Source organism: Eptatretus burgeri, chromosome 14 (genome assembly GCF_056783735.1).
Source record: "Eptatretus burgeri isolate ZD-2024b chromosome 14, Ebu_testis_v1, whole genome shotgun sequence".
NCBI lineage: Eukaryota > Metazoa > Chordata > Myxini > Myxiniformes > Myxinidae > Eptatretus > Eptatretus burgeri.
In genome coordinates this window covers 26,233,939-26,257,872 of record NC_140974.1, presented here as the reverse complement: position 1 = coordinate 26,257,872, position 23,934 = coordinate 26,233,939, and the positions used below count along the sequence as shown (strand labels likewise).

The following is a 23,934-nucleotide window of genomic DNA, read 5'->3' as shown; positions in this document are numbered from 1 at the left end:
TAGGTGAGGGGTGTTTTCATGATGTTGTTGGGGCTCAGAGAGGGTGTTCTTCTCAGTGTTTCGTTTTTTGTGGGGTGGGGGGGAGGTTGCTGCATTATTATATGTGCATCTGTCGAGGTTAAGTTCTCAATGCTCGGTGAAAGATATTTTGGGGGGTTGGAATTTAGATCACCTTTTATCCTTCTTTTATAAATATGCAAGACCAAAAGGGAGGGTCTACACACGCGAATGTGCGAGATCCTAATACCCCAACGCCGGGAGACCCCTCCCTCACCCGTTCCTCCTCTCCACCCACGGGATGAAGAGACCTCGCCCTCCCTTCGTTGGTACAGAGTGGAAATCGACCTCGCATAAGCCATGGAGGAACTGAGTCGCGTGATGGTCTCCCTGGAAAAGCGTGCATTGTTTGGACTGGACCGCGCGTCACGGGTCCATGTATCCCGGTACTCGCTGTTGAGGAGACGAGCCGCGGTTTTCCGGGCTCGTGTGCTGCTCAAAGCAACGGTCTCTGTGCTGGGCGAGGTACGGGTCTTGCGCTTGGACCTCGACAAGTACCCTCCGGAACCTCCTGAACTTGACCTAGTGGTACAGGTACGGCGTTTTCACCACCATACCTGTACGGTCACGTGGTACCTGACCTAATGGTCACGACGACGATGATGGTGGTGGTGGCTCTCCCACGTCATTATTCATTTTGATCGAGACCCGTTGAACCATGTCAGAGAGCATGAGTTGGTCGACCAGAGCGGCTAAATCACAGACTAGATGTGCCGGTTGGTGGTCCCACTCCCACGGCAATTTGTGCCCCCGTGGTTACCGGTATGGCCTGTATGGTAACAGGTTAACCATGACCAGAGCTTCATGTGGGGCTTGGTGTTTACCTGGTGTCAAAGCCAGGGTCTGCGTCGGCGGATAAACTGTCCCATTGTGATGTAACACCCTACCTGCGACACATCGAAATGCGTCGTCCCTCGGAAAGAGCACACGTACCTGTGAGCTGTCTAGTGTGGGTTCGATTCCTAACCCGACTATAAACCATCAGACAAGTTCTTCACAGGTCGTTGGTTTAACCACAATTTAGCGGTTTAATGTCATGAGCAATCAGGGAATGGCTGTTTCCTTCTAACGACGATATCGACATCCCGTTATGCAGAGAACAACGAATCTGATTTATCAACTATAATCAATTAATAATATTACATAATACATTTGTTTAAAATCATTGGGTGTGCAAATGGTCATGGGCATATGCAGCATGTGCAGGGGAGTGGAGTGAGATCCAGGTGAGCTGTTTGATCGATCAGGCTTCGTGTCCGTTGGATTGCTCAGGTCTCACGATATTGCATGATGTTGAAATGTTTTGGGATTGTAGGGTTCGAGTTTAGCGTTTATATGTTTTGGGGTTAAAAGGTTCGAGTTTAAGGTTTGCATGTTTTGGGATTAAAGGGTTCGAGTTTAAGGTTTGCATGTTTTTGGATTAAAGGGTTCGAGTTTAAGGTTTACTTGTTTTAGGATTAACGGGTTCGAGTTTAAGGATTAAAGGGTTCGAGTTTAAGGTTTACATGTTTTGGGATTAAAGGGTTCGAGTTTAAGGTTTACATGTTTTTAGATGAAAGGGTTCGAGTTTAAGGTTTACATGTTTTGGGATTAAAGTGTTCGAGTTTAAGGTTTATATGTTTTGGGATTAAAGGGTTCGAGTTTAAGGTTTACATTTTTTTAGATGAAAGGGTTCGAGTTTAAGGTTTATATGTTTTGGGATTAAAGGGTTCGAGTTTAAGGTTTACATGTTTTGGGATTAAAGGGTTCGAGTTGAAGGTTTACAAGTTTTGGGATTAAAGGGTTTGAGTTTAAGGTTTACATGTTTTGGGATTAAAGGATTCGAGTTTAAGGTTTACATGTTTTGGGATTAAAGGGTTGGAGTTTAAGGTTTACATGTTTTGGGATTAAAGTGTTCGAGTTTAAGGTTTATATGTTTTGGGATTAAAGGGTTCGAGTTTAAGGTTTATATGTTTTGGGATTAAAGGGTTCGAGTTTAAGGTTTATATGTTTTGGGATTAAAGGGTTCGAGTTTATATTATCCGTTTACATGGGTGTGCAGCTGGTGGCACTCAGCTAAGTTGGTAAGTTAACTGGCATGGAGGTAAGTTCACTAAGTTTATATAATCCAGAACTCTGCCACTAAGCAGATACAAAAACAGAGCATGGAAGAGACAGGCAGAGATAACGTGGGTGAAAGGTGGTGGCGAGTCCAGTTTTAAAGGATCAAAGTCCAGACTTTGTGTACAAAGGGTGAAGCCTCCTCCTTCGTATGGAGAACAAGTCTACAGTTAGCATCATTCTCTGTGGACATGGCTGTACCGCTGATGCAATGCCCCTCTTACCAGTGCACTGGTACTCATTTTGCCGATCTTAGAACTCAGAAGGATGACAGGCTGAGTCAACCCCACCTGGTGTTAATTCAATGTCGAGGCGAGGTCGAACTTAGGACCTTAAGGTCCCAAGTCAGCCACCCTAACCACTAAGCCAATACCAGGTTATGTATGGTGAAGCTGACACAGGCAGTCAGACCGTCACATTCAACAAGTCCTCAGAAGGTGAATCGCCAAAGCATGGAGAAGAACCCGATTCAGCTGCACCATAGATAAGGAAGAAGGGAACTCCAAGCTGAAAAGGATGAGGTGGTGCAAGAACCAGAGAGGTTGGGACTAATAAGGTCCGAGGGTGCGCATCGATGAACACACAGAGGGGCCTTCTCAAAATGGCATGAAAATCACCCAGAATGGCGCCAACGAGGGAATATGAGGAGCAGCGTTGAAATAGTCGGCAAGAGAACAGGAGTGCCATATCTGACAGGAAGTCCCACGGATAGTTGAGGCAATTCAGGTGAGACTAATACCTGCACAGGTATGTAGAATAAGAGAAAGAAGCTGAATCTTCACCGACCAGCACACAGCGGGTTCAAGTGTAGGGGAGAGAGAGGAGCAAGATGGTCCCTTTTTTGGTTTTGCCCATTTTGCCGTCAGATGATTTGCCAGCCAAACACCATTCAATTGCCATTCGTTAGTCCATCTATCGCCCCAAGTAACTGCCCAATTTCGAGAATATTAGAGATTATTGAATGTCTATAAAAGGCAATTCAAAATTTGTGGTTGAAATGCTCAACTTGCCCCCACCCCTGGAACAAGTCGATCATCACTATGGGGAAGGATGGTCATGGTCCTAAGGAAATGCAAGGACGGTCTAAATAAACGATGTGTTAGAATTTTAATGAACGGAAAAGAATTCTTCATTAATATGTATGTATATATCCATCAAGGATACCAACATAATATTTCCAAAACATTGTCCCATACACAAGCGGATACGAACGTCCATTTTCATGTCATTTATCTTTGTGTTCCAGTCTTAATGTCGAAATTCACAACTCCCACTGACTGAGATCAATTTTGAATACCAGTTGCTTTGATTTTCTCTGGCTTCCCTTTAAAAATTCGGGTGGAGGTAGTTTTTTAACGATGTACTTGGAAAAAGTCCCACAATCTGTCTCGTCCACGATGAACGTAGGTCGATCGAAGTTCATATGAGAAGGTACTTTGCGGAGAAACTCCCTCATATCCATCGTCGTCGATTGCTTCTACACACACTATGTACAGAATTGATCACGCTTTTTTCCCATCTATTTTTGTAATTACAAAGTCTCCTTCAATAACATCATTATTGTCATCTGATCACCTGATCAACTTGCCCCACAACCAAGTGATCATCCTGCCCCACCACCACCATTTTTACAAAATTGTCTGCATTCATAAGTTACAGCAATGAGCGAGGAAAAACATACACGCAATATGGGCATATAAGCTACGTATCTACCTATATACAGATATCGTTCCTACTACACTTGTTCATAGAGATAATACATACTCACCGATGATTCGAAAGTTTTCTTTTATCAGAAAAACATCATTTTCCTCCTGAAAAACGAACGCAGCGTTTTTTCTCGTCTTGCGCCTTCAACAGTGGAATTGTAGTTAATTGATCTATCGTTGAGTGGCGCCACTGTCCAATGCGAGCTTTATTTGAGTCGTGAGAGGGGGGTGATCATCTTGCCCCAGGGATCATCTTGCCCCACTCTTCCCGACCCTCGATTCCTCCTTTACTGGGTATGTCGGTTTGTAAAAGGACACGAGCAGGGTACAGTACCACTCTTCGACTGGTTCGTAGATGTCTCACCTCAAATGAGCAATTATTTATTTTGGGTGTGAATTGTAAGTAACGGGAATCCAACGTAAAGTGATGATGTGGACCGTGACACGTGGTACACGTTTACCTGAAAAACAATGGCGGTCCGCTCAGAGGAAGAACGATCATTGGTGATTGAAATTGTCAAATACTCCGCCATTTCATGTCAGGTCGTTTTGTAAATGCTGTCATACACAGCTTCAACATGTTTATCGTCAACGTGACACCAGCAATGTCGGTGTTTGTTTGTGAAAGTTAAGATTACCTCCAGAAAACCGTGTGAGAACACTCCAACTCGGGATTCAAGTATCGAAACAGAGCATGGAAGCTGAAGAGGACGTTCCACGTCTTCCTCTCCTCGTCGTCATCCTTCTCTCCTCCTTCCGTTCTAAAACTCTCTTTCCTTTTCTTCATCGTCGCCGTTATTTAACAGCAAATGTAACCTTTTCCAAGCATAATTAAATAAATATACTGGTCCGTATGCACATACACATACACATACACATACATACACATACACACACACTTACTCAGTTATAGGCATATAGGATAACATGTCCTACTTTTTCTGTTTTTACCTTCCAGAAGGTAAGAGACCGTACCGGAGGAGGGTGTGGAAGGAGGTATCCCCTCCCATGGTAAGAGGTGCCATCGTTTAGTGGCATGAACACTTGAGTGGTAATCGAAAAATCCTGGCTTCAAATCCATCAAGGCGCTTATGTCATTTGTGAAGGCATATGTTGTTGTCTGCATTCATTCTCTCTAGCAAGGTGTATAAAAGGGTACCTGAGAGGGTGTGAAAGCTTATGTAGAATGGCCTTGACCTAACCCACGTGAAGCCTCTTGCGCATGCGCTGTGTGTTTCCATCGACTTGGTGTGACTCGATGGGCACTTTTAACCTGCCGTTGCTAACGAGAAATCTATGGTTAAAATGGTCCTTTTAACGTAATTTTTAGCATTTAGATGAAAGAGTGGAAATTGCAAAATGGTTAACCGTAATTATTCCGTTCTTGAAAGTAAATTGGACTCACGGGAATGTAGGAAATACGAGAAATATCCGTGGATGAGAGGAAGTGGATTCGTACCATTTCCTGTGAATACAATTACCTGGCGGTGGCTGTGGTTATAACACACACACACACACACACACACACACACACACACACACACACACACACACACACACACACACACACACACACACACACACACACACACACACACACACACACACACACACACACACACCTGAATGCTTCTCCTTTCACCAACAGATGCAAAAGTCTAATATAATTTTTGTTGTGGCCCCGGATCCAAACCTAAAAGAAGATATATTTATAACGGCCCTCACAGCGAACACAACTCCCACCCCCTCTCCTCCCAAACACGATTAATAGTAAATATCATCATTTTAAACTTACCCTGTACATCGACAAGCCCCAGATATGACCTTCCCATTCATGTTAAGAAGCACGAAGGTTTGGGTAGAGCACGCCCGTCTACGGACCTTCAGCTCAAAAACAGGAGCTACTTTCTGAGGAAGTGTTAAAATGTTATATTTTAGAAAGGATGGTGAGTTCTCTCGCTTCAGTCCCTGACTCTGCATGTTTTCCAATGAACTGTCAGAGCTTCTTGTATCTCCCTCTAATTTCTGCTTCCAACAGGAAACCGAAAACCTGTGTAAAACATGCGACCTTCTGCCTGCTGCCATGGAAACAGATCAGGCCACACGTGTGCTGGAGCAGGCCCGACTCGAGTTGCAACGGCTGGTGAGCCTCCTGGCATTGGCTGGGGAAACCTCTGGGGCGCGTGCCGCCACGCGCAGACTCCGCGCCCTGTACGAGAATCTGTCCTTCCCCGAGGGTGCAAGCCCAGCCGGATTGTCAACCCGGCCTCCCCCGATGGAGCCGTGGAAACCGGTGACTGCCGGAGCGGCCTGAACCGTTCTGGAGGCTCCACTTTGCGGTTGCGCCTTCATTTTTAAAGCTGAGCAATGTCACACAATATCTCATCTGCGAGGTCTTCCCCCTTTGTTGGTCTTCAAGCAGGAATTTGTGACAAAAGAAGAAATGGTGTTTTTCTATTAGATTTTACTGCTGACTGACTATTTCAGTTCTTACATCTGTTTGATAATTAAACAAGGACGGAACTCGGTAGAGCGCAGATCTCCACCAGGCTGAACAGTTTACGTTTTGTATCCCACTGATAGTTTACGGATCTGAGTCAGACCGAAACCAAAATCGAATCAGCTTGTTCTTGTCACCTACCCACCTCCTACCAAGTTTTGTCATAATTCGTCCACATCTTCTTGAGATACTAGTGGGCCTTGAGATACTTGATGATGTGTTGGTTCATTGGACCAAATTTTAGTGGTATTCACAGCCTTGTTGCATACCCACCTGCTGTACTTCTTGAGTATTAGCTTGCCTTTCACCAAACCCAGATGTGATTAGGTCAGGGCAGGGATTATATGTTCGTTATTATTATTATTGCCAAAGCGAGTTGCACAATTGCACGCATTACTTACTATTGCTCTTGTTATTAATGTTGTTAGTATTAATTAATATATGGTTCATTACAATGTTATTATTTTTATTATTTATTTTGTAATTAGAAGGCAAGGCAGTAGACGGACCTATTAAGCTGCTCTATACACCTGAACATGGTGTGCATTTAAAACATGGGAATTCTTCTTGGTTATTTGTAGCTAATTTGCCTAATCAAGTGAAGAGATCATGGTGATCATTTCAGTGTGTCACAATCCACATCAAAAAGCTGCAGTAGAACTCCACAAAAAACATGCCTCACACACACGCACACACACATGCATCCATTTGCAGTGGAAAGATGATGTGATTATATCATTTTTTGGCCCCATCTCTCAATGGTGTAGAATCACTTGAAAATTTGAAATAATTCTTGAATCTGGATCTTCACCAAAATCTAATCAATTCGTCCTTGTCACAAACACATGTCCACCAAATTTCGTCCGAATCTGTCCACAAATATTTGAGATATCGTGCTCACACAGACAGACAAACGCGTGAAAGAAAACAAAAAAAAACAAAGTTGGTGGAGGTAATTAGTATGAGCAATGGCTGAAAAATGCATGGCGACCTTGGGTGTAAACAATCCCTAATTAGAGAATTCATAAAATGTGATACATCACGCAGTGTAACTTAAATTTTAATCAAATAATAATTTAAACGATCGTTAAAAAAAAAAAAAATTTAAAACAAAAGTTTAGTCCTATTGAAGTAATCCAGAAGCAGTCCCTTATACACCACTAAAAGTATGTCCCTTTGTCCATCCCACCTGTGGTCTGTCCCTCCGTCCACCCTTATACACCACTAAAAGCACGTCCCTTTGTCCATCCCACCTGTGGTCTGTTCCTCCGTCCACCCTTATACACCACCAACAGCACATCCCTCCATTCATCCCACCTGTGGTTTTTCAGACTTTTATCCCACACCATTTAACATATTCAACTGAAACTTGGTACATGGCTTTATTACGATGAGGTATAGAATAAGTTCGAGTTTCAGGGTGTTTTGTCAATTTTTCAGACTTGTGCCCTTCTTAAACTCAGAAAATATCACATATAGGGGTATAGGGGACATGTATTGCAAAGCGATTCTTGCTCTTCTTGTTAATTGAAGTACGTACCTGTGCTGCAAAACTGGAGTACTTGGTAGTATTATGACAGGTGATTAGTGTTATAGTGTTCAAGTATACAATTAAATTTAAATACAATAAAGATTTTAACAGTCGTACAAATCAATTAATTCAGGTTTTGCCGCCATTTTCCGTAGTGTCTGTTACATCACCTTATTTAACACATTAGTTGAGTTCTTCTTGCCTGTTGTTTGTGTCCTTTATAAACGTCCTTAAAAAATAGTAACTTTCCTGTTTGGAATGATTTTCAATTTTGTTTAACTGCTAGATAGGAAAACAGAGTAAAACTAGAGGGGGAGCACTCGGTAGAGTGCAAAACCTCCGCCGCCAATACTGCTGGGTCACTCAAGTGAACCTTATATCTTATTCATTAAATATGACATCAACAGTGCTGACAGAGTTATAGTTCTTTTCTCCAACATTTTTTTTTGGGGGGGGGGGGGGGTTGGAAATCACTTAAAACATGTAGAAATGCAAAAACAAAAATTCAAATATTTTTTCAAAATGGCCACCATAGCAGCCATATTGGACTTTGGACCAAGTCCAAAATCTAATGACATGATCCTTGGACCATACCTAATCCCCTCACCAAGTTTCGTCGAAATCCGTCCAGGAGTTTTTCCGTAATACTGTTCACAAACAAACAAACAGACAGGGGTGAAAACAGTAACCTCCGTCCATCTTCGATGGCGAAGGTTAAATATTATCTCACTTCTCTGTGCGCATGACCAGGACAAATTCAGAGCCAAAGTATGGTATAAGGAAAAACTTGTCTTTCTATTCATGTTCTGATTTGTGTTCAAAATATAACATTCGATTTAAATAAGTTGTTCTTCGATCATAAACTGGTGAGACGCACAGATGGACGGACATGAACCAATTAGTTGGTTTATGCCGCTTTTCGATTTGTGTGTGTGTGGGGTAAAGATGCACAGGTAATATCAACCAAGCTCCTTGTTTAGAAAAATAAAACCTAAATACAATTCGCGGTGAAACGGGATGCAAATCCCAGGGAACAGAGTCTAAATCGCAGATAATCTGAGTTAATATCCCATGGAGCCCGAGAAAAATCCCAGGAAACATGAGTCTAAATCCCAGAAAATCTGAGTTAATATTCCATGGAGCCCGAAAAAAATCCCAGGGAACAGTCTAAATCTCAGATAATCTTAGTTAATATCCCATGGAGCCTGAGAAAAATCCCAGGGAACATGAGTCTAAATCCCAGATAATCTGAGTTAATATCCCATGGAGCCCGAGAAAAATCCCAGGGAACATGAGTCTAAATCCCAGATAATATGAGTTAATATCCCATGGAGCCCGAGAAAAATCCCAGAGAACCGGGGTTAATAACCTCGGGAACATTGGCTCAAATCCCAGTGAACTCAAGTACAACTAGAGGGGGAGCACTCGGGAGAGTGCAAAACCTCCGCCGCCAATACTGCTGGGTCACTCAAGTGAACCTTATATCTTATATAACCTTATATCTTAAAAAATCAATTTTGTTGAAAAAAAAGTTGCAAAAATTATTTTTTCTCTAACAATTATTTTTTTTTTTGGGGGGGGTTGGAAATCACTTAAAACATGTAGAAATGCAAAAAAAAAAAACTTTTTTTTTGGGGGGGGGAGTAAAAAAAAAATTGGGGGGGGGGACCAAGTCCAAAATTTAATGGCATGATCCTTGGACCATACCTAACCCCCCCCCCCACCAAGTTTCGTCGAAATCCGTCGAGTTTTTCCGTAATACTGTTCACAAGCAAACAAACAAACAAACACACAAACAAACAGAAAGGGGTGAAAACAGTAACCTCCATCAATCTTCGAAGATGGCGGAGGTTAATTACCAGTGAACCGGGGTTACAATTCCAAGGAACACGGACTATTATCCCAAGGACATAGGTTTAAATCCCAGTGAACCCGAGTACAATCCCCAGTGATGTGGGGTTTAAATCCCACGTACCAGGTGTATTTTGTCCGTCGTTTATAGAATTAATGTAAACGGTAAACCGTTGTTTAAACTAATGGATCATTTGCCTTGCATGTGATTTATGTCTGAACTCCACCTGATTCGAAGAGAAATATAGAAATATCATACATAGTATATAATAATTAAAGAACTCGATTCACCCAGTCCAAACTCCTTTGTTTTCATGGATTGTCTGCCTTCCTTGATTAAATCTTAACCACAACAAACTTTCCCTGCTTAGTCAGGCAACGCAGGCCCCTTCGGCTTCGGGTCGTTTTATGATGATGATGATTATGATGAACCGTTTTGAAATGACAATGTCGTCTCGTCCTGATGTACTGTACACAAAGACACAAAGACACAAAATGAAATGAACTTTCCTGATGAGATCACCTGCTCGAGTTTGATTAACATTAAGCTCACATGATTCACAGGTGCAGCGTCCCAACATGTATTAGGAGCTGCTCAGGCTTGTTTGTTATTTTCATTTTGATTATAATCAGATGTGGGAATGACGTTTTGGCTTGGGCTTGGGGAGTGTGGGATGATGAAGGGCGAACTTGTAAAGAGAGCGATGTTTCAGTTTTGTAATTGTACCTGTATATTAAAAAAAAACCACATACACCATTTGGGGAAAATGGAGTTCTTTTCTACACGAATTAAGTCCTCTTATACCATATGTAAAAAACGAGTAGTCTAAATGTTATAACCTATACCTTGTTTCCATGTAGAGCTCTGAACCGAGGTTCACCTGCAGCTGCAACGAAGAGGCGTCAAATTGGAGGTGAGTAAAAAAATACCGTATACTTCCCCTCTTGGGTTTATCTAAATTCTAGAAGCTTGTTGAAAAGGTAATCTTGGACTAGATGTAGAAAATCCCTAAAGATGCACAAATAATGTAAACAAAGATCCTTATGGAGAGAGATAAAAGCCGATTACAATTCCCAGTGAAAAGGACCATCTGGTAACCTTCCTCCACCCCTTCCACTTTCTAAACGAACCTCTTGAGGAAGTTCAGTCATTCAAACTCCCGGGTCTCACCATCAGCCATGATCTTTCTTGGGCAAACCACACGTAACGTGTAAGCTGGCCTCCAAAGGCAGTTGCCAGCTGGGCATCTTCCGTCATACAAGGTACTTCCTTGGCACACCTGAACTCCTATCCACCTACAAGGACTTTGTCCGCACCGTGATGGAGTACTGCTCTCCATTCTGGGCTGGCTCCCCTGCCTCAGATCTTGCTGAGCTTGATTTCTTGGAAACTAAGGCCTACAAGATCATTGGAATCTCCCACAATGAAGCCGAGTCGATGGTTCTATCACTTTGCCATCGTAAACAGGTCGGTGGTCTCTCTGTCTTCGACCTCCACCTCTCCGGTCTTCCACCCTCTGCTCTTTCAGCGCTCTATCCCCCCCGATTAATACAGTCCACCATCAACCCCCTTTTGGTTCCTATTTTTTCTCACCTGTGGAACCAACTTTCATATTCCCTTTGATCTCATTCTTCCCTCCAAGTCTTCAAGACAGCTGTTCAACACCATCTCAGATAATCCCCCATTCAAAACCATCAACTTTTCTACCCCCATTATCCCCCCCAATCTCCTAAATTCCAGTTTTCCTTCCTGAGAGTTTCGCCTTCTGTATCCACTTTGTCCACCCCAGGCATCATTTTCTGCCCACTCCACCAAGTCCTTTCCACACACATTATTTGTCCAAGTCTGCCTCAACCTTGTCCTTCAACTCCACTGTTGGGGTGTCTCTCTCTCTCTCTGTCTCTGTCTCTCTCGATCCGTTCAGTGTACAAAGTGTACTAACTCTTCCACGAACCTTGACCAGTGTCGACGCATAGTCTGAGACGTTGGTGGTTCAAAACCCGGCCAAGTCATACCAAATAGCACATGCTGCTTCCTTGCTTGACATTCAGCATTTCAAACGTTAAGCGCATGGACAATCCCCATAGGTTGGCTTCCATGGGGAGGAGGAAATTCCTCCTGAGGAAATGCCCCAATGAGTGCGGTGAGAAAGGCGGTGCCATTGTTGTGCTGTCGCAAGTACCCAGAGTTCCCCAAGCTCAGTGGCTGTGTTTGTTTCGTCTAACAGTGTTGTGTTGTGTCACGTGTATTCCTCTATCTGTTCATGTGTGGGTGTGGCAGCTTCACTGTGGCAATAGCTCATGTTTAAAAAAAACAAACCCAAAAACCCAATACACTAACCCACATTTTCACTCCTAACACCGACTGCAAGCTAAAGTGACATTGAATATACCACACCTCACACAAAATAATGACAAATGGAAAACAACTTGCAGCTTCTGCCATAAGTGTAAGTAGTGCTGAATCCACTGATAGATATCTCCAAAATCTTAGATTTTCAATGCTGTTTGTCTGTCTCGCCATGACTGCAATTGTTTGATTGTGAGATCTCCTGTGTGTTTGTGCAGTCTTTTCCTGTGCACCTTTAACCACTGTAGCCCGAGGTTCGACCGTGCCACTCTCTCGCCAAAGGTTCGACCGTGCCGCTCTCTCGCCAAAGGTTCGACCGTGCCGCTCTCTCGCCAAAGGTTCGACCGTGCCGCTCTCTCGCCAAAGGTTCGACCGTGCCGCTCTCTCGCCAAAGGTTCGACCGTGCCTATCCCTCGCCCGAGGTTCAACTGTGCCGCTCTCTCGCTCGAGGTTTGACCACACACCCCTTTGCCCACACTGCCCACTTTCCTGAGGGTCGACTGTGCTGCTCCCTCACCCGAGGTTTGACCACGCCTTTCCCTCGCCCGATGTTTGACAGTGCTGCTCTCTCGCCCGAGGATCGACCGCACCACTCCCTCGCCCGATGTTCGACTGTGCCGCTCTCTCGCTCAAGGTTTGACCACACACAACCTTTGCCCACACCGCCCACTTTCCTGAGGGTCGACCGTGCTGCTCCCTCGCCCGAGGTTTGACCACGCCTTTCCCTCGCCTGAGGTTCGACCACGCCTTTCCCTCTCCCGAGGTTTGACCATGCCGCTCTCTCGCCCGAGGTTCGACCACGCCTTTCCCTCGCCCGAGGTTCGACCACGCCTTTCCCTCGCCCGAGGTTTGACCATGCCGCTCCCTCGCCCGAGATTTGACGATGCCGCTCCCTCGCCCGTGGTTTGACCACGCCTTTCCCTCGCCCAAGGTTCGACCGCACCGCTCCCTCGCCCGAGGTTCGACCACGCCTTTCCCTCGCCTGAGGTTCGACCACGCCTTTCCCTCGCCCGAGGTTTGACCATGCCGCTCTCTCGCCCGAGGTTCGACCACGCCTTTCCCTCGCCCGAGGTTCGACCACGCCTTTCCCTCGCCCGTGGTTTGACCACGCCTTTCCCTCGCCCAAGGTTCGACCGCACCGCTCCCTCGCCCGAGGTTCGACCGCGCCGCTCCCTCGCCCGAGGTTCGACCACGCCTTTTCCTCACCAGAGTTTCGACCGCATCACTCCCTCGCCCGAGGTTTGACCACGCCTTTCCCTCGCCCAAGGTTTGACCACGCCTTTCCCTCGCCCGAGGTTTGACCACGCCTTTCCCTCGCCCAAGGTTCGACCGCACCACTCCCTCGCCCGAAGTTCGACCGCGCCTCTCCCTCGCCCGAGGTTCGACCACGCCTTTCCCTCGCCCGAGGTTCGACCACGCCGCTCCCTTGCCCGAGGTTCGACCACACCGCTCTCTCGCCCGAGGTTCGACCACACGCCTCTTTGTCCGCACTGCCCACTTGCCCGGTTTGGCCGCGATGTCCCCTCGTCCGAATTTTGACCACTCTACCCCCCCCCCCCCAGCTCTTAGTAATTTTCCTCTTTTGATAAGTTCGTCTCTTGTTGAAGTGCAGTACTTATTTGTTTTGGAATCATTAACCTCCGCCATCGAAGATGGATGGAGGTTACTGTTTTCACCCCTTTGTTTGTTTGTTTGTGAACAGTATTACGGAAAAACTCCTCGACGGATTTCGACGAAACTTGGTGGGGGGATTAGGTATGGTCCAAGGATCATGCCATTAGATTTTGGACTTTGTCCAAAATCCAATATGGCCGTTATGGTGGCCATTTTGAAAAAAATATTAGAATTTTTTTTTTTTTGCATTTCTACGTTTTAAGTGATTTCCAACCCCCCCCCCCCAAAAAAAAAGTTAGAGAAAAAAAATTTTGCAACTTTTTTTCAACAAAATTTCGATTTTTTTTTTTTTTTTTTTGCATGTCTACATGTTAGAAGTGATTTCCAACAAAAAACATGCCAAAATTATAATTGCGGCTGATTTTGGAACTTCAGGTGGATATACCCACGTAAAATCAATTTCTGTCTCAAGGAATCTAGTTATGACGAATGAATTGAGTATGTAAAAGGGAAAGTTGCAAACTATAACTCTGTGAGCACTGTTGACGTCAAATTGAATGAATAGGATATCAGGTTCACTTGAGTGACCTAGCAGTATTGGCGGCGGAGGTTTTTCACTCTACCGAGTGCTCCCCCTCTAGTTTGTCTTGTCTTCATTTTCCTGTTTGACTCGCTCTATTTCCTTTACTAGATCTTTGGATTGGTGTTTGTGGATTTCAGATGCCACCACGGTGATATTCCTTCAATGACACTCTCGAAATTTAAATGTATTTGTTGGTTCCACAAACGGTCCCCACCCCAACCCCACCCTCCATAGAACCTATTGTCATATGGAGGATGATCTACTTCTGCTCCAAATCCCTGTGTTTGAACTCTTCCTTCTTTCTGAAGCTGGAAGGAGAGTAAAGAGGTGTGTGCTCTCGCCTGTGAGCTCGAATCTCGACCCAGCTATAAACTCCCATCCTGGTATTTCAGTCGGGGCGAGGCATCCATGTATGTGCCGTTCCTCGGATGAACATTAAACGGGAATCATGTCTGGTGACAGTTGATGGACGTTAAAGATCCCACGGTGTCCTCCTTCTCGACCAGTCAGGAAATTATCACCGGCACTCAACAAATTCCTGTTCAATGCACATGGGAGCTAGTGTATATCAAAAGAACATCAATACCTCGGTAAATGATGGAACAAGCAGCTGAATTCAGCATTCACTCTGACTCGAACACGCATTCGTGAACAACTCGCTCGTGTGTGCTTGAAGCACGGTTTGTGTTATGGAGATGGCTCTTCTCGGTCCATCGTGAGGTCACTTAAATATTGGTGACTTTTTTTAAAAATCGTAATGAAATCAAACTTCTGCGTAACTCAAAAATCTCTCAAACTTTTACTGCCAAGCTAGAGGTGTACGTTTGTAAATTTCCAAGTTTAAAACACGCAGCAGTTTTAAGGATTCAAGGATGATGGGATTGGGTCCACCAAGACATATGGAGTAAAAAATAAAAAAAATGAAGGAAAATAAATAAAAAGAGCAGGTCGACACCCATCATGCAGTGCAGCTCCTACTTCAGAAAAATTCCACACATGCTTTCATCACATGGTCTCGCACTGTTATGCATGTGTGTGAATGGGTGTGGGTGACTCTTCACCATAGAGCATGGCCCATGCTTGCAGATGGGTTATCTACAGCTGTGGGTAGGTTTTGCACCGGGTGTAACAAAACATAACTTTGGTCTTTAAAAACAACTCCGATGTTTATACTTTGGACCGATTGAGCAGATGATCCAACCTCTTACTCAAAACCACCCTGACATTTGCTCCCTTGTTCTGTTACATGCACTTAATTAAATCATTCTCACGTCTCTGTGACGTCATAGGTCTTCCAGGTGATATTGTCCTGTTCAAAGGCTAACTGGGGTCAAGTGGTATTTGCTATTTTGAGATTCTGTAGTTCGAACTGCACGTTTCAGTGGAAATGTCTTCACACCGAGGACGAGTGTCCCTCGGTCTAAAATCCGGGTGACGACCCTGTTGGTGATACTGCGGTAATCTTCAATACAAATAAGGTTTACGTCCAAACCACGAGCCTGGAGCTTGACCACAAACTGCTGCTTGGGTTTCCTCGTTCTGCCTTTTTGGACATTTTACCTGCGAGGAAGAGCAAGACGTCTCATGAGACAAGAGGGGACGTCATTGTGGATCGGGTTCATGATGGAGTTCACACGAAGCCACGACAATGAGATTGAGGAAGGAGTGAAGAAACTTTCCACCCACACTGTACTCTAGATACTTTGTCAAAAATTTTTAATCAATTGCAAAGAGGATTATCTGCTGTTATTCATGGAATTTTAGATATTTCATGTTATTCTTGGAAAGATCAGCTGTTTATTCCATAAAAAAGATTTTTAGATAAAGTCCAGGCACATGGAAGAGTGAGGTGACAGAAGGTAGAAGGTAATCCATCGGCATATGGACAAGGAGATTAATGTGAAGACAAAAGTTTAAAGCATCTTCTCTTTAAAATGACCCCTTTACGTTTCAACCCCTCCCCCCCATCCCCCAACATTCCAAAGCGAAAGAGAAAGAGAGAGTTTTGAAAGGGAGTTTTCTGCCAATCACACATTTGCACTCTGGATAGTACAGTACATGGTAATGGTGCAGGAATTGCAGCAGGTCATTATAGGACTGAATGAAAAGGCATTGGGGCCTCTTCATGAGTCTCCCTTTCCAATATTGCTTCCATGGATGGCTCTGTACAATCATGCAAATTAACTGAGATGGAGCTCAGTGTACCTTGTGGACATGCAACAAGTTGAGACAACAGCACCTGTTTTTATGCCTCCGCTGACGAACTCACCGGAGGCATGATGTTTTCAGGTTGTCCGTCCGTGCTAATTTTTCACTGCAACTGCTTATCCGATTGACATGAATTTTTCACCATGTACAACGTGAGTAGTGTGACTACATGCGACTGTGACTACACGAGTAGTGCGACTACTCATGTACAACGCTTAATGATTTTGACGTCATAGATCACAGGGTGTGGCAGCCGTGTTGGAAAAAAAGAACTTTGGACCTCTATTTCCAAAAACCCGCCCATGGGAAAAAAAAAAACATGAAACTTCGCACATGTGAAGTACTCCCCCATAGGAAATGAGTGATTTAAAAAAATGATGTCAGAGGTGGCTTCATTACGATGTCATAATTGTATACATCAAACTTTCTGAAAAATTTTGAGGGACATCTCGGGCTAAATTGTATGGGGGAAAAATTATGACATCGGTCCTGTGTTTTGGCAGCCTTTTTATATTTTTATTTTTTAACATAAAACCCTTCAAAAATGTTCTCCAAAACGGCTGAGCAGATCGAGGCAAAACTTTACGGGTATGATGGCCTCGCCAGAAGAAACAAAACGTTCTCCACCTATGACATCAGATGTCACATGGTTTGGCAGCCATCTTGGATTTACCCGAAAACCTTAAAAATCAACTTCTCGAGAATGGCTTGACAAGATCGAAGGGAAACTTCACCCACATGTTCCCCAAATCTTGGGGATACCAGGGTGTTCACAAATAATAGGTCACATGGTCTGGCAGCCATATTGGATTGAATGAAGATCTTTCGCAATGATATGTGCACTTGAAAATCCCTGCACACCAAACAACACCTGTACAGCGTAAAAAATCATGTAACCTGTCGATTTGACTTTTGGCAGTTCACAGTTCAGATAACCACCCCCCCCCAGCTGTGCTTCAAGTTATTGTTGTGGCAGTGGAGGGCATGGGGGAGGTTGGGGTGGTATAAGGGGTTTGAATCCCAGTTTAGATGTTTTTTTTTAACATTATACATTTTTCCAATCGTTTCTTTTAAATGAACAGATTGTTGCCAGCTTTTCAAATCAAACCAAGTTTTTTTTTGTTTTTTTTTTTAACTAAAGGTGCAGCTTTGCATTCTCAAGTTCTGAGTTCACTAGAAATAGAAAGGGGGGATGGGGACACTAAAACCAATCTTTTATAAATGAGTTTCTAGTGTGGGGGTGGGAGAGGAAATCCTAAAAATCGTCGATAACATGATGAAAACATACACACACAATCATGGATCAGAGCGCAGGACCACTATCAAGGCACAACCCTCGTGGAAAGTTGGGGGGGGGGGGGGTTAGTAGTGAGTGGTGAGGCAGCGAATTGAATACCCGTAGCAGGTCCTCTCAATTCTATCATCGGGCAATGAACTCAAATGCACTCCATTCTCAGCAGTTTCTTTTGAAGAGGTCATTCAGCCCATCATGTTACCTCCCTACCTATATCATGCTGCTCAACACCAGTCTCAATCACCATCCACACATAAGCTACCTACAAGTCCTGACAATATCTCCATACCCCTCTATGTCCAATGCTTCTCGGTACCTATCTAATTCCCATTTAAATCTACCTCCACGTTCATTAAGCGGATGATTAAACAGGTAAGGGGGAGATGGTGGGGCAAAGATATTTTGCTCTTGACGTGTGTGTGTTGGGGGGGGGACACCAAAACTACATTGTTTATTCAGTTTCCAGTTACATCAGCAGATGTGTGGACTTACTACATTAAAATTGATGAAAATGAAGGTTTATTTAAAGTTATTGTACAAAAAAGAACAAGAAATATTGTTGCACACAGGTTGATAAATCTCGATCAATGACGGACACAGGTGAGGCGCGACTGGTCGTACGACAGGGATGGGTAAGAACCGAGTTCAAAAGAAGATTTGCCAGAAAAGACTGGCTCTGAAGCACATGGCGTGCATGACCGCTTGACCGGCCTCACTTACAAGTCCGCTGAATCAGGTGGACAGTCCACAAAGTCAGCCAACATTGCATTCTTACCTTCAATGGAAACCTGAAATAAAACACAAGACAAGTTAAAACGTTATGCGTGATTTACATGGTCTGAGGATCATTTGAGTTGCAATTCACGCACACAAGTGGAGACAAATGCATGAGCAAACATTGAACTTGACTTCAGACAAGTTAGTGGCAAGTGCCGTTGAACTTCCTGAGGCACTTTGGGTACCAGCGGTCGTCCACTTTTCTCTCTGCCCTCGAAGGCAATTAAGGAAGAATTCCCTTGTCCCCGTGGATACCAACCCATGGGGTTTCTCCATGCTTTCTAGTCAAAATGGTGAGCAAGCTTGGAAGCAGCATGTACCACGTTTAAAATATTTGGTACAACTATAGGCAAAGGTTGGAATCGAACTGCCAACCTTCCAGACACTCTAATCATCCCAACTCTAACTGGTTTGACCTCTGGCTTTCACATTTAGTTTGTCCTTGTCAAAACCATTATAAAAATACGGTACATCGAGACGCGAGGTTGTTGTTTGCTGTTGGCGAGTGCATATTGGACTGGAATTCAATTCTAAATTCAGCACATGAGGTGCACCATTACTGAGGCACGGTTATGCTGCTGATGCAGTGCCCTCGACTCAAGGTAAAGCTCTACTAAAGTAATGCAGCCAATTTTGACCATACAATCAATTCTGGAAGCTTGAGATTAGCAGAGAGGTGCTGAGTTTAATGAACTAGAGGACAAAGGGTGGGAGTACCCATGTCAGCCCAAACAGATGGCTGCTTAGTATTCAGGGAGTCAAAGAAACATAGAATTGTCAAGGAGAGCAGAGGATGAGTCATGAGGTGAGGAAAGTGTGCGATAGAGACGCCACACCGTAATCACGAATATTGTAATAACCTCAGTGCCAAGACCAATCGATGAGTGAAGGGAAAAATGGGCACACCCAAACGTTCAATGTCATGACCAACTGGGTGAATATTGCTGACATAACTACAGCCACACAAGCTCTGTTTATTATAGTAGACTATCCGAAACGCCGTCACAGACGGATTCCGTTCCATGAGCCCAATATGACAACAGTGGCGGCTCTTGTAAGAGCCGGATCCCAGGCGATGTACTCCATGGCCTTACCCAATGAGGCCTACAAAACGTCCTTGTACACGACATTTTTGGTGTACACTACTCCTTGTGAAGAAGTCCCCTGATTTGCGCACGTGTGTACTTTGACGTACAAACACCGTATCAAAACTTCTCAGGTCACAGTACCAAGAAAAACGTGACGCAACCGCTAGAAGCACAAAATTGGTCCTTCAGTATTAATATTGAGATACAATGTTTCTTGTTACATATTTTGTGTCAAATTCACATTCTGATGTAGTCAGCATGTGCAGAAGAGGGTTTTACATTGCAGATGCTATTTTCGAGGGGTGGAATTACACCGCTCAGCAGTAACGGTCTGTCGACGACAGACGTAACTGTTACGTAACAGACGTAACACTCGGTAGAGTGCAAAACCTCCGCCGCCAATAGTGCTGGGTCACTTAAGTGAACCTGATATCCTATCCATTGTAGGTCAAAACGGATCAGACTCTACTGAACCACGATTGAATAAACTAAACTAGATTGACGCGCATGTAGAAATGCCAAAAATAAATAAATAAATAAAATCGAAATTTTTTTGAAAAAAAAAGTTGCAAAACTTGTTTTTTTTTCTCTAACAAATTTTTTTTGGGGAGGGGGGTTGGAAATCACTTAAAACATGTAGAAATGCAAAAAAAACAAAAACAAATATTTTTCAAATAAAATCGAAATTTTTTTGGAAAAAAGTTTTTTGTTTTTTTTTGGACCAAGTCCAAAATCTATTGGCATGATCCTTGGACCATACCTAACCCCCCCCCCCCCACCAAGTTTCGTCGAAATCCGTCCAGGAGTTTTTCCGTAATATTGTTCACAAACAAACAGACGGGTGAAAACAGTAACCTCCGTCCATCTTCGATGGCGGAGGTTAATGACGTCAGCGAATGACTGATGATGTCATGACGTCCTGACGCCTCTCAGCGGTGACATCACACATCACCATGTAAACGAAAAGTGTTTATTCTGCTTCAGAGTTGAAAGTTGACTATTGCCACTATGTGCAATGCACTCTTACAGGTACAAAGTTTCTTTCAGTCCAGGTCACAGTGCCGAGAAAAACGTGACGCGAGCGCTAGGAGGAGCACAAAATTGGTCCTTCATTATTAATATGTAGCTGAGTAAACAAAGGATGTGGATCATACATCGTCTCCTTCCAAGCTCTCAGTTACATCTCCATCGTCATCGTCCAGGATCACCAATTCCACCACACCGTCTTCCTCATCATGTTTTCTCTTCTTTCCAGGCACCACCATCCCCTTTATTGGACTAATAGGCCTCTGTTCTGAAAAACCGTTTGACATGGATGAACATTCAGCCACCTCAGTTGGTGCTGAAAATGGAAGGGTTGGGTGGAGGGATGGGGAGAAGGGTGGAGGGGATAAATATATATGTAGAGAAGCAAAGATAGTTGTGCAATATTTAAAATGTGCAAAAAAAAAAATTTTTTTTAGAAAAATGAAAGAAACCGATGTCAAAACAAACAGGTTGCAGGTAGATTTACCTATTTGAGACACTATCTCGTGCATCTCCTGTGAAATGATCGTCTCGCCAGCATTTTCAGTTTTGTGCCGCTTTGGTGAGGTTCGACCCTCATATTCTTCTTCAACATCTGTTCTTTCAGATTCCGGTTCAACTGCTTCAGTGAGGTTTGTCGGAAAGTTCTGCTCGTTTTGATTGTCCAATGAGGCAGTGAGAAAATTGGGAACGTCAGAGAATGTGCTGGCCAGCAGAAGGGGTACTGCTGAAGACTGTGGAGCAACCGTGGGCGGTGGAGTAACCGTGGGCGGTGGAGTAACCGTGGGCGGTGGAGTAATCGTGGGCGGTTGGGTAACCACAGGGTGTGAGAGAGAAGATGGCTCGAATGGCAAGCCTGTTATTGAAACAGGGGCCTGCTTTGGATGAGGGTCCAACTGAAAGGCTGGAGCTTGGCTCGGAGAGCTTTGTGCCCAACTGAAAGCAGGAGTGGGATGCTGGGAACGTGTGCGGGGATGAATGAGTGCATTGGTAATACAAAGAGCTTCCCTGCAGAAAGACGACACCTGAAAAAAAATTGAAAACAGAAATAATTCTCAATTTCTCGGCATGAGGTGAAAGAACCCGAACCTCGGATGAAATGAGCAAGAGATGGAGGCTCACCTCATGGCTGTGGTCATGCTGCAGAAGGCTGAACAGACGGAGCGCGGGTTGAAGGGGGGGCGGGAGCTTCGAGGTTGGTGAGAGAACGAGTTGAAGCATCAATCTCAGGAGTCTTTCACGGCAATGTGGAGAGTTGTAAGGTGGATGACAACTGGTGGGAAATGTTGCAGCCAGTCCTACAACTAGCTCTTGCATTTTCTGCAAAATTAGGGGAAAATGTGTGAAGCAACTGCCATTTTCTGGTAATTATACACCTTGTTTGTGCTTCTCCACCCACCAATATCATTCCTGAATGCATCTCCCCCCCTCCCCCAACATCTTTAGATAGCGTGCTGAGATCAACACTTGCCAAAAAGCAAAGGTCGCCCGGCAACATTCAGGATACGTCAGATATGGGAGCATGCGCCTGAGCAGCGTGTCGCTGTGTCCATTTTCCGCCAGTACTTCCGGGGCCTCCATCTGGCCATCCCCCAGAGCAGATGCCTGGCCCATCCCCATCTCAATGAGATGCTGATCAACCTGCTGCAACCACGAGGCACGTGGTCGGTCGGTCCATTGGCCTCCTCCACTCATGAGGCTCCCTCGCTGACAGAATCTGGTGAGCAGGATCAGCGTCAGGAAAACGAGCCACATGTCCATACTGCCACAGCTGACGCTCACAGACTATGCAGGTAACAAATCTCATTTGAGTCTCTCTCAGCAACCGCTTGTTGGACACAAAGTCCGACCAGCGATAGCCAAGGATTCTCCGAAGAGACCTGGTACCCAAGGAATTAAGTCTCCGTCTCAGATCCTTGGTCAGAGTCCAAGTCTCACATCCGTAGAACAAGACTGGAAGCACGAAGAACCTGAAGACTTGGACATTCGTCCTCCTGCACAGGTACCGACAGTGCCACACCCCATGATCCAGTGAATGCATAACTCTCCAGGCCGACCCATACGTTTATTGACCTCTGGCACACAGCCAGCAGAGACATGAATATCACTGCCATGGTAAGTGAATCTCTCCGTAACATCAACATCCTCACCACAAGCAGCATCCAACATGTCATGGAAAGCCTGGATCTTAGTTTTGACACAGGAACTCCGTAATCCCAGCGGCTCCGACTCTTCATTCAGCACCTCAAGGGCCACCAAAAGGATATCCAGAGTCTCTGCAAAGATGACTGCATCATCTGTGAAATCAAGGTCAGCGATCTTGACATTCCCAAACGATGCACCGCAGCTTGATCTCTGCGACATCCTCCCCAGAATCCAGTCCATACAAGTGCTGAAAAGTGTGGGGACCAGTACACACCCCTGACGAACTCCAGTAACAACTGGAAATAAGTCAGAGATGGTACCACCACACTTCACAGCACTCTCAGTACCAAAGTAGAGTTCAGATATCATATCGATCAGTTTTGGTGGCACCCTACAAAGACCAACAATTCTCCAGAGGGCATCCCCATTCACTGAATCAAATACTTTACAGAGATCAACATAAGCTGCAAGCAGCCCCTGCCAAAACTCTCACCTGCGTTCGGTGAGGACCCAAAGAGCAAGGATACGGTCAATCATTGACCTCTTTGGTGTAAAGCCTGACTGCTCTGGGAGCTGGTGCTCAAGCAGATGGTGGCGAACCCAATCAAGAATTATCCGAGCAAAGACCTTGCCCGGCATTGAGAGCAGCATCACCCCTCGGTAGTTGTTGCAGTTCTGGCAATCACCCTTTCCTTTCCAGAGAGGGACAACAAGGCCCCTCTTCCAGTCAGTTGGGATGATGCCTGTGTTCCAGCAAGAGCACAGAACTGCATGCAACAACATGAGTGCAGCATTTCCACCAGACTTGAGAAGTTCAGCATTGATGGCAGATCCCAGAAACTTTACTCCATTTCAACCAGTTCACCACAGCCTGTGTTTCCACAAATAAAGGTGGATCACAGTTGAAATGAGGGACAGCAATATGGATAGTAACACCCCTAGCATCCAAGTCAACAGCTGATAGATCAGCCTGGTACAGCCGCTTAAAGTAACCGGCCCAGCTGGCCTTCACTTCGGACTCCTCTGTCAAGAGCCCACCACCCTTCGCTCTAACTGCAGTACACCGAGGGACGGGCTTGGAGGAACGCAATGCACGAATTC

At 44.7% G+C, this 23,934-nt stretch overlaps 2 protein-coding genes across 2 annotated transcripts in view; one reads left to right on the top strand and one right to left on the bottom strand.

Moving 5' to 3' along the window:
• The first annotated feature begins 284 nt into the window (after positions 1 to 284).
• LOC147012834 (uncharacterized) lies at positions 285 to 9,468 on the top strand. Its single transcript, XM_085854104.1, has 2 exons — positions 285 to 591; positions 5,905 to 9,468. Exons 1-2 carry the CDS (start codon positions 358 to 360, stop codon positions 6,178 to 6,180), a joined length of 510 nt encoding a protein of 169 aa, XP_085710230.1. The 5' UTR covers positions 285 to 357; the 3' UTR covers positions 6,181 to 9,468.
• An 8,831-nt stretch (positions 9,469 to 18,299) lies between these two features.
• Positions 18,300 to 23,934, bottom strand: part of LOC147012833 (proline-, glutamic acid- and leucine-rich protein 1-like) — a 49,949-nt gene continuing 44,314 nt past the window's right edge. Inside the window, exons 15-18 of the mRNA XM_085854102.1 lie at positions 21,811 to 22,008; positions 21,176 to 21,713; positions 20,817 to 21,004; positions 18,300 to 18,585 (exon numbers count right to left, since the gene is read on the bottom strand). Coding sequence (XP_085710228.1) covers positions 18,514 to 18,585; positions 20,817 to 21,004; positions 21,176 to 21,713; positions 21,811 to 22,008 — 996 coding nt within the window. The 3' untranslated portion in view covers positions 18,300 to 18,513. The remainder of the gene's footprint in view (positions 18,586 to 20,816; positions 21,005 to 21,175; positions 21,714 to 21,810; positions 22,009 to 23,934) is intronic.

Excerpts from the sequence above, each read along its gene's own strand:
- LOC147012834 (XM_085854104.1), top strand. The coding sequence starts at position 358 with ATGGAGGAACTGAGTCGCGTGATGGTCTCCCTGGAAAAGCGTGCATTG. Across the intron at positions 592-5,904 it reads AACTTGACCTAGTGGTACAG|GAAACCGAAAACCTGTGTAA; the intron begins GTACGGCGTTTT and ends TGCTTCCAACAG.